Source organism: Xenopus laevis, chromosome 1L (assembly GCF_017654675.1).
Source record: "Xenopus laevis strain J_2021 chromosome 1L, Xenopus_laevis_v10.1, whole genome shotgun sequence".
Classification (NCBI taxonomy): Eukaryota; Metazoa; Chordata; class Amphibia; order Anura; family Pipidae; genus Xenopus; species Xenopus laevis.
The window spans coordinates 208,839,800-208,855,513 of record NC_054371.1 but is presented as its reverse complement, the minus strand read 5'-3'; the positions used below and the strand labels follow the sequence as shown (position 1 = coordinate 208,855,513).

Below are 15,714 nucleotides of genomic sequence, written 5' to 3'. Positions count from 1 at the left end.
ATCTGGCCCATTTACAGAGAGGGGAATGTTTGGGGCAGGTAGCCTATGGGCACAATAAGGTGGTTGGGTTCTGTTATCTCCAGACCACTTCTGACAGCACAGCTTCATTTTTGGAATGCAAATAAATGTGTTAGTGAAAAGCCCACAGATCAGGATGCAAAGCTCAAAAAACAGGGCAAAGAGAATAAAAAATAATTGTATTAAATATTAGTGAACCTGTTGGGGCAAATAGCCATGGGTTTTTGTGCCTGCAGCTTAAAGAGGGTGGTTCACCTTTAAGTTAACTTTTAGTATGTTATAGAATGGCAAGTTCTAAGCAGCTTTTCAGTTGGTCTTCTGTATTTTTCTATAGTTTTTGAATTACTTGCCTTTTCTTCTGACTCATTCCAGCTTTCAAATGTGGGTCACTCATCCCATCTAAACAACAAATGCTCTGTAAGGATACAAATGTTGTACAATTGCAGTTGCTACTTTTTATTTCTCATCTTTCTATTCCGACCCTCTCCTATTCATATTCCGAAGTCGCCCAAAGTTTCCTTGGGAGGCAGCTTCAGAAAACAAATTGTTCCGAGTGTCACCCCGCCGGCGATTTACATTCTAGCTGGCGAGAAGGCAGTTCGGGGAGATTAGTCGTCCGAAGAAGAAGATATTTGTCACTGGGCATCTAATCTTCCAAAATAGCAGCGTGTGTCTCTGTCCTTAACGGTAAACAACCCCTTTAAATGCAGTGTCTTCTGTTAACATGACCAATAGAATACTAGCTGGAGTGGCCTGTGTCTGAGGCACAAAAATAGCCCATAATGTGCCCAAAGCATGGACCTAATATGGCAACATTCTATTCCCATTGACATATCTTCCACAGCAGGCCCGGACTGGCAATTTGTGGGTTCTGGCAAATGCCAGAGGGACTGCTATAAGGTGCCATAGAAAGTCAGTATTTAGTGGGCTGGTGGGGGGTGTTTGGGCCTCTATGTGGGCTGATTGGGCCTCTGTGTACCTGAAATGCCAGGGCCTATTCTAATTCTCAGTCCGGACCTGTTCCACAGATGAAACCAATCTGACATAGTTCCTAGATATTAAGGGCAGTAAATTACCCTCATTTATCTGGATTAGCCTTCAAATTGCCCTTGCCAGCCACTGCTTCTTAAGGGTTAGGGCACACGCTCAGATTCGGGGAGATTAGTCGCCCGGTGTCAAATCTCCTCTTCTTCAGGGCGACTAATCTCCCCAAACTGCCTCCTGCCTGCTAGTTGAACTTTGGGCGACTTCGGAAAACAAATCACTCTGAGTGCCACGACGCCGGTGATTTACATTCTAGCCGTCGGGAGGAAGTTCCCGGGGGAGATTAGTCGCCCTGAAAAAGAGATTTGTCGCTGGACGACTAATCTCCCCGAATCTGAGCGTTTGCCCTGACCTTAAAACCTTTTAGGTCCATCCAATCCCATTAAGTAACACTGAAGTCTATGTGGCTGTTCACACTGGCCTGGCAAGAAGGCGTTGCACCTGCCTTTTAATTCTTTACATAATCACAGCCCATAAAGTTCTGTTGTGTTACTGAAGAAATGTGAGGATATTGATTCAATCCAGTCACACACATAAAAAATGGAGCAGAAAAATATGAACTTCAGATTACGCCTAAACATACTGTATTTATATAGGTCTGTATTCTACATGGACAGGGTGAATATTTGCCCAAATGAACTCCAAATAAGTGAAGCACTGGCCAAAGACCACCGGCAAGTCAGCAAGAGCTGGAGGGCTGCAGGCAGCACGTGACATAGGAGTTGTCCCACAGCAGGACTGAATAGCAAGTGTCCCGGCAGTGGAAGGGTCTCAGTTCTGGAACTGGCCGGGGCACACGCCTCGCGTTGCTGCTGGTGACACGGGAGGGACAGACAGTTGGTCAGTGAGCGGCAGAGGTGGCGCGTTTCTCTGGTCAGTCGCAGCGCAGACAGTCTCCCCCCGGGGCCCCGCGGCTCTTTGCCCCTCCCCCTTGCGCTCTTTCCCCGCACATTGGCGCCTCAGTGCCACTCCGCAACCGCCACCCGTTGCCACCTGCGCTACATCATTAGATAAAGTGTAAACACAAACCAACGGCTCCTCGTTGCACCCTTTCCCTGCCAGAAGCGTCACCCCGGCCCGGTGGGCAAATCAGTGCAGACAGGGACCTTCCAGAACCACAAACAGCCAGAGGATAGTGGGAAGACTACAAGTTCTAGTTCAACTACGGCTTAAATGGCTGGTTCACCTTTAAGTACTTTATACAATGGCCAATTCTAAAACACTTTTTAATTGGCCTTAATATTATTATTTATTTATTACAGTAGAATCCCCATTTTACGTTTTTCAAGGGACCAGGAAAAAATGATGTAAAATCAGGGAAATGTGTTAAAGTAACTTTTTCTTCAATTACTGAAAGGATATAAGCACAGGTGTCCGTTTTACTTTGAGATACAATATATTTACTGTGTTAATAACAAGGGTTAAACATTGCAGAGCTAATGTTACACTATGTGCAAGACTCTCTGCCAGTTACATACACAACCTAAGGGCCTTTACACACGGGCGTTTTTACCTGCGCTCCCCTGTGTTGCGTTTTCTTCCGTTCAGCCGCAAGGAAGCGCAGGAGTAGACGCACTCAATTATTTTGAAGGGGGCTGTACTCACACAGACGCATGTATGCGCCGAACGCAGGTGAAATGCAACATACTGCGTCCCAACCTGCATTCGGCGCTTACATGCGTCTGTGTGAGTAAAATTATTACAGGCAGGTGTTTATTGCTACTAAATATCAGCAAGTAGGTGCCCTTTTATATTAACAATGTGCTTATAAAAATAACTGTGCCAAAATACCAAATACACACCAGCAGCAAAGAAATGTAAAGAGAAGGGGCAGGGCAAGGCAGAAAACCAAACTAATCACAGTAAGTGTGGGGATTTCATGGGGGATCAAAGGCAAACAAAGCTAATGTCACCATGTGAAATGCCAAGTTGGACTGGGGGGGGTTCTAGGCTCACCGGGGCTACCACATCAAGGGCCTACATACCCGCCCCAGGCTCCCGACCATCTGCCAACATCACAGGCCCCCCGCACCAGACCAAAAGTCCAATCCTGGCTGGAGTGGTTTAAAGTCCTCTGCCATTGAACTCTGGAGCAGTGGAAATGAATCCTCTGGAGTCATAAATAGCATTTCACCATCTGGCAGTCTAACAGAAAAGTCTGCGTTTAACAGATGCCAGGAGAACACTACCTGTCTGAATTCATAATGCCAATGGGAAAGTCTTGTAGAAAAGGAATAATGTCTTTCATGGTTTCTCTGCTGGCAAAGATATGCCGAGGAGATAATGCAGATCCACTGCCAGTGTCGGACCCGGTGCTTGTGTTGAAGTCCAAAGCAGGAGAGACGGGGCCCTTGATATAGCAAGAGCCCTTATGGTTGCAGCCCTGATGGGCCCTCGACACACCAGTCCAACACTGATTCAAATTACATTAGCATTTATGGTACAAGTGGTGATAGCTACTGCATAATGGATCATTAGTAAAGGTAAATAGTCTGGGGAATGCAAAAAATATGCTGATCCCCATATTTGGGAAATGTGTGTCTATTGGTTAACGATGCCCCCATCTTACTCCCCTGAGCTCTAAGTAATATCTTGCTTGGCTTGGGGTATATGTGCCGTAAACCTGTTTCTGTCCCTTGATCTTTAAGCTCGTGTTTCCTGCACCTAGCACTTGATATAAATAAAGTCAGTCAGTTTATTCAGCTCTCTACAGAGCTGCTCTTCTGGCACAGAGAGTGCAATTGCTACCTGGGCTCCAAATGCCAAAAAGTGAGGGGGGGGCAACAGCAAGCCACCTCAAATAGCCAAGGGGCTAGGATTGGAATGCCACATCACGGGCACAACCCCGGCCCGGATCATCAACCAACCCACCCCCTGATGGCATCTGCAACCCCCGACATCACCAGGCCAGTCCTCTGCACCATCTCGGCCCGGATTTGTGACAAGGCCACGAAGGCCCGGGCCTAGGGCGGCACAGATGAAGGGGCAGCATGTTGCCCAGCTGCACATGGGGAACGGGGTCTAGGAGAGCAGTTCACTGCGCTTCCAAACCCCTCTGCAACTGATTGCGCTTGCACATTGTGGGAAGGTGACATTGAGACGGCGGATACCTGGCTGTATGTCCCACCCCCATGCGTGCACATGATCCTGAGGGGAGCGCCGGTGCAGGCAGCCAGTGAATGCTGCCGGCCTCAGGGTGCCGGCAGACTAAATCCGGTCCTGGCCCCATCTCGCTGCCGGCATAAAGTGCCGACCCTAGGCCAGGAAAGCCCATGTCTGCAAGTTGATTTCTGTGCATCTAGCTGATACCAGCACCTACTGCAGTCTGAAATCAATAATATGAAAGCAATAATCTGACACTGGTTATAAGACTTATATGTAGGGAGTCAAAGGTTTAGTATGTCCCTATGGCTTTAAATCTCTACACTTCCTCCCTAGTTGATGGGCGGATGCCCATGGATCTAGTTACATAATTTACATATTTGTATTATTGGCCCATTGCCTTATGACCACTTTTTGCCACACTGATTAGGCATGGATCTTTCTTTTTGGCTTTCAGTTGTTGACCCAGCTATATCTGTTCCATTAAGCCTGGGATCAATATGGCCCAGTAAAGCTGTTCTGCCCTAGAGGGGCCTGGGAAAGTCAGGGAGTAGGGACCCTATGAATGTGGCTTAGTCAGGGACTGGTTATATCATTTAATAGCACTTTCTAGGAGAGTAAGATAGAGAGGTTAATTAGAATGTATGTAGCCTGTGCTCCAACAAGGATTGTTAGCAGGATGTAGCTCTCCCCTAGGCTCTGAGTCTGCCTAAAGTGAAGGGACTAGTGATGGGTGAATTAATTCACCAGGCGTGAATTCACAGCGAATTTCTGCGTTTCGCTGCAGGCGAATAAAATCGTGAAACTGCGGTGAAAATTTGCCAACGGCAAAGAAATAGTCGCTTGCGTCAAAACTGTCGCACGCCAACATTATTCTGACGCCCATTGACTTTAATGCGGGAGACAAAATCGACGCAAACTGACGTGGGTGTCAAAATTGACGCGGGCATCAAACTTCGTGTTTTGCGAATTTTACGCAAAATGGGACAAATTCGCCCATCACTGGAAGGGACCTCAGTCAGATAGGGAATCAGGCTTTGATTATTCTCCCTGATCATTTCTACTGTACAGCATCTGGACCACAACGGGGCACTGTATCCTAGAGATGTACCTTAAACTTCCCTAACTACTTCCGCATTAGCTGAAATGTTCTGGTACTGTACCATCTGATAATATCTTGCCTCTATGGCTTTGTGAGTTTAACCCTGTGGATCCTTGTTTTGTTAATAAACTTTCTCTTTTTGTTTGCTGCAAGAACCTTCTGGCAGTAAACACAGTAGCATATGTGAGTTGTAGTTCAACTGCACCTCTATTTCATATCTTCCATATAGTGAAGGCCCTGTCTTGCATGTTACAGTCAAGTGTTGCTCTACTGTATTTAGCTGGACATAGCCTGTTTTATCTTAAAGGAGAATTCAACCCTAACATTAAAAAAACCCTACCCCCGACCCTACATAGACCCCCCTCTCTCACAGTGTTACCCCGGGCAAATGCCCCCTAATATTTTTGGTGCCCGTGAACTCCGATGCCAGAACCTGCACTGAGGGGTAAGTAAAACGTTAGGGGCATTTGCCCGGGGGTAACACTTAGGCTGACGGAGGGGTTTTTTTAGCGTTAGGGTTGAATTCTCCTTTAAAGGGGATGTATTGTCAAAAATTTTATTCCCCCTTTGGCTTTGTGGGGTTAATATAAGGATTTTTCAATTTGCAAATAATTATTTTTTATTAGCCGTTTTTTAGTAGCTTGCCTACCAATGAAAAACGAGTAGGCAGTCTTGTTTGCAGACGACTGCTCGATGTGCCTCACTGTCACTCCGACCATCCCCTTTAAAATAGCCCGAAATAGTGTTACATACTGTATACTTTGTTATTACTTATTTCCCTTATATGGAAATAATTCAGTAATGCAAGTTACATTTGTTCCAGTCCTGAAACCTGTTGCAATCTGATTTCATGGCATAGTGAAAGTCAAAGAAAGGTACAAAAAAAAAACACAGCTGGTATATCTGTAATTGTAAAATGAATCAGGAAAGATATGAGACCGTGCTTGATGTCATGTCCAGGCAAATATCACATAGGTGGTAGCACACAGATAAGTGTTGTTGGGGAACCAGGCACAATCTATATGGTGGAGATGCACAGGGGCCGCCTGGAAAAGTGCAATGTCTCTTCTCATGCCCCCATTGATGGAATCCAATCTAGAGAACCATATATATGGAATATAAGGGAATATGTTAACTTTATGGTCAGGGAGGTTTGGAAGGTGTTACTAGCCCTTTAAGGATGATACCAGGCTTTTATTCATGATTTAGATTAAACCCAAAAAAAAATTTTGCCCAATAAAATAGTATTTAGGGTGGTGGCAGACGAGGCTACTGGGGAAGATTAGTTGCCCAGCAACAAATCACCTCTTCTTGTGGCGACTTATCTCCCCTAAATGCCTTCCCGCCGGCATGATGGCACTCGGATCGCTTTGGCTTTCCAAGGTCGCCCAAAGTTTCCTCGTGAGGCAACATCGGGTGACTTCGGAAAACAAAATGTTCCGAGTGATATTCCGACGGCGATTTACATTCTAGCCAGCAGAAGGATGGCTTTTGCTACATTGCTTCAAAAGTAGACCACTAGAAAAGAGAAAGGGGCAGATACTACATCCACTAGCCATTATATTTACACATATCTTGATTACTGTAATTTATGTACAGTATATTAAAAAGTTGCTTATACAGGTATGGCACCTGTTATCCAGAATCCTCAGGATCCGGGATTTTCTGGATATTAGATCTTTAATTTAGACCTTCATACCTTAAGTCTACTAGAAAATAATTTAAATATTAAATAAACCCAATTTTTTTTCTTGCAGTGATTTTAATGTTATTCTATGGCATGTTCAGGAAATAATATAATAAATATAATTAATAAGGATTAATTATATTGAATGTGGATCAAATACAAGTTACTGTTTTATTATTACGGAGAAAAAGGAAATATTTTTTTTGAAATATGGTTTATTTGGATAAAATGGAGTGTATGGGAGATTGCCTTTCCATAATTCGGAGATCTCTGGATAACAGGTTTCGGATAACGGATTCCATACCTGTAACTGCATTTCTGTTCATTGGGCAGACTTTTGGGTTGGTTTATATCAACCTTTAAAGCAGATTTTGGCCGAACCAAACCGAAACCCATTTAATTTAGCACCTAATTTGAAGAAAAAAATAAAAAAAACCCAGGATATAAAGTCACTTGTCATTTCAATCAAAACACAGATGGGGAAGCACACACATGTTAAAACATTTTATTCAAGTAGAACAATCATCAGATCCATATCAGTGGCCCATGAACGTTCATGAACGCAACCAGCACACGTACCAGATTATGTACATTATATACAAATAACACAGAGTGGTGTAACCAAAGGTTATCAGTGCAAATGAATATGAAAGACAAGAGCAGTAAAACGTTTAGTTTCTAGCAATGTTTAGAACATAAATATTGCACTAAAAAAATAAATTAAAAGAATTGCATTAAAAAAAGAACAGCTTCAAGTCTGGAGTTAAAAGGCAATACTGCTAGACAAGGATAGCTTCATATTTATGCAATAAGTACTTCATTGTATTAATGCCCCTAAGACGGTTAAATCATTGTGGAAGACATAGCAGCACTATAGTGAGAGGCTCGTGTTAGCTTGTTAAGGTTTCAGCCTCACACAAAATGAAAATCAATCTCAGGAGGTAACGGGAGTCCCATCAGCTCAGTTATCCGCTTTGATGCTCTTGACAGAAAACTGACTTGGCAGGAGGCGGTGCAAGGAGTCTTGGTTTAAGGAGACAAGTAAGTCGATCTTGCCCACACACTCCTTTATTAAGCTCTGGTGATAGCCACTGACCCGCACACCGATTGGGTTCCTAAGGCACAACATGCGATCGGCAAGTTCCAGGCAGCACGCGGCCACGAGGGATGGAGAATAGGCGTTGAAGGCATAATCTGCCAGGCTCAGTTCTGCAATGCCTCTGGCGACGGTCATGGACTTGGTGGCTTCGATGAGCTCAGTGTCAGGGGATTCCACGCTGGTTACTCTCAGAAGGGAGAAGTGTTGCAGGAAGAAGTTTATAGTAGGGGCTCCGATGCGGAAGCACAGCTTGAGGAGGATAATACACTCCAAATTGCACAACTGTTCCCTGGAAAAGGCATCACAGCACAGAGCCAGCAGCTGCTTCACACGCGGAGGCCGGGACTCCACCTGAAAAGTTAGAGCATAGCATTAAGGGACAGAATAACAGCAGCAAAGCACTATATGCATGGCATGTTTATCCAATGAAAAACAAGGGCACAACCCTGTCTTAAATATGGTTTAAACAGGATTCCACTGTAAATTCAGACCATTGAGTTATTTTGTTTGTGAGTGATAATTTATTCTGCTTCAGCAGAACAAGCAGTATTGCCTACTTAATAAATATAAATAGTCAGGTAATAAGATTTGCTATGTAAAATAACCTAAAGTCATTTGTTAGAACATATAGAACAGTATAGCCTATATACTTTGCCTTAAAACAGAGATCCCCGGCCCTTTTTTACCCACTGAGCTACATTAGTTTGGGAGCAACACAAGCTGAGGTGACAAATTAGGGATGTGATTGGCAATTTGAAGCCTCTGTGTGGACAGATAGGCTACAGGGTCTCTGTTTGACAGTACATCTGGTTTATGCAAATCCAAGCCCGGAATTCAAAAATAAGCACCTGCTTTGATGCGACTGGGAGCAACAGTCAAGTGGTTGGTGAGTAACATGTTACTCATGAGCCACTGGTTGAGGATCACTGCCTTAAAGAATTAGGAAACCTAAAATCATTTTGTTGTTAGGCACTCCCTATTGACTCTAGTCACCCACCTACTACCCTGAGCCAATGCTGCTCTCCTTCAGCACCAGCCATGTATACTTTAGAGCAGGGATCCCCAACCTTTTGAACTTGTGAGCAACATTCAGAAGTAAAAGGAGATGGGGAGCAACACATGCATGAAAAATGTTCTTGGGGTGCCAAATAAGTGCTGTGATTGGCTATTTGGTAACCCCTATGTGGATTGTCAACCTACATTGAGGCTCTGTTTGGCAGTACACCTTGTTTTTATACAACCAAAACTTGCCTCCAAGCCTGGAATTAAAAAATAAGCTCCTGCTTTGAGGCCACTGGGAGCAACATCCAAGGGGTTGGAGAGCAACATGTTGCTCATGAGCAACTGGTTGGAGATCACTTCTTTAGGGTAAGGTCAGACGAGGAGATTCGGGGAGATTTTGTCGCCTGGCGACTTATCGCCACGTCTTTTACGCGACTATCTCCCCGAACTGCCTCAGCGTCTTTTCGCCATAGGCTACAGTGCAAAATCGCATGCGCTAATGCACACGCGGCGATGCGTTTTCAATAGTCGCCCAAAGCTGCCTCACTGAGTCGCGCAGAAGACGTGGCGATAAGTCGCACGGCGACAAAATCTCCCTGAATCTCCTCGTCTGGCCTTACCCTTAGAGACACAAATAGACAGAGAAATAAACAGCAAACCATTAGTGAGGCTGTTAGAAGCTTCCCACTCTAGGAAAAATGCCGGTCGCAATGAGCCCTACACTGCAAGTAAATCATGTGACGTTCCCTCCAGGTCCGGACTGAAAATTAAAGTAGGCCCAATCAGTCCACATAGAGGCCCAAACAGCCCCCACCAGCCCACTAAATACTGACTTTCTATGGGACCTTATAGCAGCCCCTCTGGCATTTGCCAGAACCCACAGATTGCCAGTCCGGGCCTGGTTCCCTCCTGGGGTTGTACAAAATGCAGCAATTTGCTATTACTGAAGAGTTCCCATCAGCACGGAGACAGATTTAGCAGCAGATGGAAAAACCTCAATTTCCACATGGCTAATCTCCCAGGGGATCAACAGAAAGAAAGGTTCTATAGTATAAGGGTTTAGCCAGATGAAACGCTGTAATTACGGCCTTTAGTAAGTACATACCTGCTTGCAGGCAATAAGGAGAGAAGTGACGCCCACAAGCTGGAAGCAGTCGGAAGCAACCGGTGTGCAGGCGAGAAACCTGTCCAAGATATTAACTGTGAGGCAAAGGGATTCAAAGCCAAGCTTAAGGTGTTTGTGCACAGGGATCAGCCAGCTGATAAGTTTACAGCGAGACTCGGCCTTTATCTGTGGACGAAGCATAAATAATACAATTAGAATTCAGTGGCCCGTTAGCCTACAACTGATACTCTGAAGTCCCTTCCTGATTCCTGCATGTTATTACATACAGGGACAACCCCCTGCCCTTCAAATGTTATCAGACCTCATCTCCCAGTACACTCCAAGCTGCGGATTAGCATCTGAAAGGCAACAGGTTAGTTATACCTGCTAACAAGTTGCGGCCCTCTGTCTATATTTCAGCCTTGTACAATCTGGTTGAACTAAAGCTTGGGGGGCAGCGGCCTGAAATCCCCATTATAATAGATACTAAAATAACCTATTAATCCTGGCTCTGCTTGTGCAGGGAATCCCAAGTGGCTGAAGGAAAGGAGCCCACCGCCAAAAAAGTGGGCATGGAGTGCATGGAGTAATAAAATGCAATACAAAGCAACGTTCTGACTCGTGAAACAATGTAGCACAAGCAGCTGATTAACAGTGGGGAAGAAGTGACTTCTGGTACATTGTTTCAGGAGTGAGAAGCACAGGGCAGGGATAAGGGGCAGTAGAATGAGCAGGAGTCTACCTGGGGCTGGTTTTTCAAGCAATTCACTGTAAGGAACTTGTCCTCCAGGCTCTTGTTAAACAGGTAGCAGTCGTGTCCATAGTCGCTGAAGCTCTGCAGGCCGAGTCTATCGGGCATGGAGGTGCAGGGGGAGTCGTACGGCTCATTTGTCGGAGTCGGCGCCACTGGGGACGGGCTGGGAGTCTCATAGAGATCGGCCACACCAGAATCGCAGCTCCTCAGCTCCAGCCTCTGCTTCCTGTGCCGAGAATACTTGACTCGCTTCTTGATCCCCGCGCTGGGCCAGTCCGGTCCCCCCTCTCCTCTGTCCCCCGGTGTGGCGTCCCCTGGGGAATATCCACTGTCCCTTTTCCTTTTGCCGGAGCTGAAGGCGGCCGGTGCTCCCAGCAGGTGTTCCTCTGTACATCTCATGCTACAGGTCACCATGTTATTCCTATGGACACTGTAATATTCGCCTCTGTCTATTTTGCCTTCCGCTCACTTACACATTCCAAGCCCTTCTGGCCGTCTCGCTCTCCGTCCCCTCTTTCTACTATCCAGCTGTGCTCGATGCTGATTGGTCGGACACAGGGAACCTCTGTAGCGTGACGTCACGAGGAAACTTTTCCCGGCGAAAGTACCGCTTGCTAAGGACGAAGCCTCTCGGAAACTCCCGCTGCAGAGAGAGGAGCGCGCCTGGCGGTTGCCATGGTAATTGGGTCTTTAGGTACAGTAGCAGCAGAGCAGACTGCCTTGGGCTACCCCATTAGTGAGCTGAGCTGCGCGGCCGCCTCGGGCTTTCAGGGTCTACCCACCTCAGGGCGGACGAGGGAACTGGGTTTTTCTTTGGTAACTCGTGAAGATTCATTCAAAGTGCTTCCCGCCGTCGCCGCCGCCATATTGACAAAGTCTAATAAATATATACTAAATATATGTCACTGGGCCCCACAGGAAATTTGTTTTGGCCCTTCAACCCATATATACGACATTGCTCATTATTTAGGGTCACTGAGGCTTCTGCACTCTTTTCCCTGCAGTCACAGGGTCTGCTTCTTCTACAGCCACAGGGTCTGCTTTCTCTACAGCCACAGGGTCTGCTTCTTTTACAGCCACAGGGTCTGCTTTCTCTACAGCCACAGGGTCTGCTTCTTTTACAGCCACAGGGTCTGCTTCTTCTGCAGGCACAGGGTCTGCTTTCTCTACAGCCACAGGGTCTGCTTCTTCTACAGCCACAGGGTCTGCTTCTTCTACAGCCACAGGGTCTGCTTCTTCTACAGTCACAGGGTCTGCTTTCTCTACAGCCACAGGGTCTGCTTTCTCTACAGCCACAGGGTCTGCTTTCTCTACAGCCACAGGGTCTGCTTCTTCTACAGCCACAGGGTCTGCTTCTTCTACAGCCACTTTATCTGTGGCTAATGGCACTCATGCAGTGTTTGTTTTGATGGACAAATAAAGATTTGGCTTTTTAACAGATGGCCCGGTGTGCGGATTTTCACTTTTCCTCCCTTCCTTTGCTAATGGCACTCTGCTTGGTATTCTGACTCCATGAATAAAATACATGAGTTTAGGCACAGAGATGCCGCTGTGAACACGCCATGCACATCAGCCAGGGCCCTTTCTATTGTATAACATCAGGAAGGGGGTAACAGGTTGGCAGGGGCACTGACCCCCACAGTTTGCGTCAGATGAAGCCCAGGCAGCAGGACTGGACTGGAATTCAAAATAGGCCCTGCCATTCCTAATACACAGAGGCCACTTAATAGTCACTTTCTATGGCATCTTACAGGAGCCCCTTTGGCATTTGCCAGGACCCACAGATTACCAGTCCGGGCCTGCCAGGCAGGGACACAGAGCAGATTGTTTTGTACACAGGCAGTGGAAAGCAGATGCACTGTCCTCCCCTCCTTTGTGTACTCACATCAGCAGGCATGACATGGCCTGTGTGGAGCTACACTAAGGGGCACATTTACTTAGCTCGAGTGAAGGATTAGAAGGAAAAAAACTTCAAATTTCGATTTTTTTTTTTGGCTACTTCAACCATCGAATTGGCTACTTCGACCACAAATCGAACGATTCAAACTAAAAATTGTTTGACTATTTGATAGTGAAGTACTGTCTCTTTCGACCACCTACTTCGCCACCTAAAACCTACCGAGCACCAATGTTAGGCTTTCCTAGCAATTTCTGATCGAAGGAAAATCGTTCAAACGATGGATTTCGAATCGTTCGATGCAAAGGATTTAATCGTTCAATCGAACGATTTTTCCTTCGATCGAATGAATTGCGGTAAATCCTTCGACGACAAAGGATTTAACTTCGATGGTCAAATATCGAGGGTTAATTAATGTCTGCTTTAACATATTTGCACTGGCGGGATGTATACACCATTGTTAGTTATATAGATGTACTGCTGGATACATGACTTAAAGGAATTGTTCAGTATAAAAACTGGGCCATTAGTCTGTCCAAAATAAATAATGTTTTCAATATAATTAGATTAGGAAACTACTTTCTTCTTTTCAGCTCCCTAACTCTGTTATAAGAAACATTTTGTATAGCATATTTACAAAGTTTTTATTTATACACTGAACTGTTCCTTTAAAGGAGAACTAAAACCCCCTTTAGCTAAAAGTCCCCACTGGCCCCCGTCCCTGCCTCCCTCCTGCACAGTCTTACCCCTGAATTGTCTCACCTCTAGAAATACTGACGGCACATGCATAGTAAGCACATGGGACACAATCCAGGGGTAGGCAGGGAAGGGGACCAGTGGTTTTTGCTAAAGGGGGTTTAGTTCTCCTTTAAGCAAATTAAAGCATTTTTTGGATGCCAAATCGCCAGTGCCTTAGCAGACACCTGCGCATGCACACACTAAAGGGGAGGGGGGGAGATGAGCGGTTGTAGGACCATCTAGCCTAGGGATGCCCACATCATAAATCCGGGTCTGCCCTACCCTATGCATTCAGTTTTCAATCAACAGCCCCATAGCCTGCATTAAAAGGAAAAAAGCTTTACCCCCAAAATGAATACTTAAGAAACACATACAAACTATCATATTAAGTGGCATATGAAAGAATCTTACCAAACTGCAATATACATTTAAGTAAATATTGCCCTTTTACATCTTACCTTGAACCACCATTTTGTGATGGTCTGTGTGCTGCCTTGGAGATCACCTGACCAGAACTACTGCAGCTCTAACTGTAACAGGAAGCAGTGTGGAAGCAAAAGACAGAACTTTGTCCATTAATTGGTTCATGTGACCTTGTTGGCTTGTTTGTGTGCACCGGGGGGTGGACCTTAGTTCTTAAAATGGCATTTTTTCTATTTATGTTAACCCAATTACTGCTAAAAAACGTATATTATAATGAAAATGTTTTATTTACATGAAGCAGGATTTTACATATGAGCTGTTTCATGCAATATATTTTTTATAAAGACCTACATTGTTTGGGGGGTATAGTTTTCCTTTAATAGAAATGCCCCTGGTTTTTCCACTGATCTTGTAAACGTACTGTTTGGCACAGCAGAAAGAGAAACACATTGGGCATGAGCAGCTCTTTCAAAATCAGACAAAAAGGAGACACATGTGTAAGTGTCAGTTTCACTCACGCCGTGGTCATTCTACACATAATGGAAGGCAGGAAATGCAGCTGCAGGAGTCCTATTGTAACCCCAGTGGACTCAGGTAGGTACTAGTTTTTCTTTTGCAAATCAGTGAAGTTAACTCAATATCACATCACGCTGGTCCGTTTATTAGACTGTATTTGCCTTTTATAGTTAAAAAAAAAAAAAATATATATATATATATATATATATATATATATATACAGGCATGAGAACCCATTATCCAGAAAGCTCTGAATTATGGAAAAGCCATCTCCCATAGACTCCATTATAATCAAATAATACAAAATGTTAAAAATTATTTCCTTTTTCCGTGTAATAATACAACTGTACCTTGTACTTGATCCCAATTAAGATATAACCAATCCTTATTGGAAGCAGAACCAGCCTATTGGGCTTATTTAGGGCCCGATTCACTAAGCTCGAGTGAAGGATTCGAATGAAAAAAATTCGAATTTCGAAGTATTTTTTTGGTACTTCGACCATCGAATTGGTTAAATTCGTTCGAATACGAACGAAATCGAACGAAAAATCGTTCGACTATTCGACCATTCGATAGTCGAAGTACTTTCCCTTTAAAAAAAACTTCGACCCCCTACTTCGGCAGGTAAAACCTACCGAAGTCAATGTTAGCCTATGGGGAAGGTCCCCATAGGTTTGCTAACCTTTTTTTGATCAAAGGATTTTCCTTCGATCGTTGGATTAAAATCCTTCGAATCGTTCGATTCGAAGGATTTAATCGTTCGATCGAACGAACGTTTAGCGCTAAATCCTTCGACTTCGATATTCGAAGTCGAAGGATTTCAATTCGAGGGTCGAATTTCGAAGTATTTTTTACTTCGAAATTCGACCCTTAGTGAATCTGCCCCTTAATGTTTACATGATTTTCTAGTAGAATTAAGGTATGAAGATCCAAATTATGGAAAGATTCATGATCAGGAAAACCCCAGGTACCGAGCATTCTGGATAATAGGTCCCGTACCTGTACAATGTATATGCATTATAGAACCCAATATGACTTTCTATAAATCTGATCAAGATAACAGCAATTGCTCTTGAGGTTTGCCTATCTCTGTTTTTAACCGCGTTCTTAATCCTAAATTACATTCTCAAATTTTTATATATTTATGCATCTTAAAAGCACCCAAAATGCCCCCCCCCCTGCTTGTATAGAATACAGCCGTACTGGAGGTTGTCAGCCTAAACATTC

The 15,714-nt window shown here is 44.7% G+C and overlaps 1 protein-coding gene across 1 annotated transcript; it reads right to left on the bottom strand.

The window, feature by feature from the left end:
* Positions 1-7,444: 7,444 nt before the first annotated feature.
* Positions 7,445-11,388, bottom strand: ccno.L (cyclin O L homeolog). Its single transcript, NM_001096410.1, is given in 3 exon segments — positions 7,445-8,403; positions 10,160-10,345; positions 10,902-11,388. Coding segments are annotated over 3 exon segments (1,101 nt in total). The 5' UTR covers positions 11,328-11,388; the 3' UTR covers positions 7,445-7,914.
* Between the last annotated feature and the right edge of the window lie 4,326 nt (positions 11,389-15,714).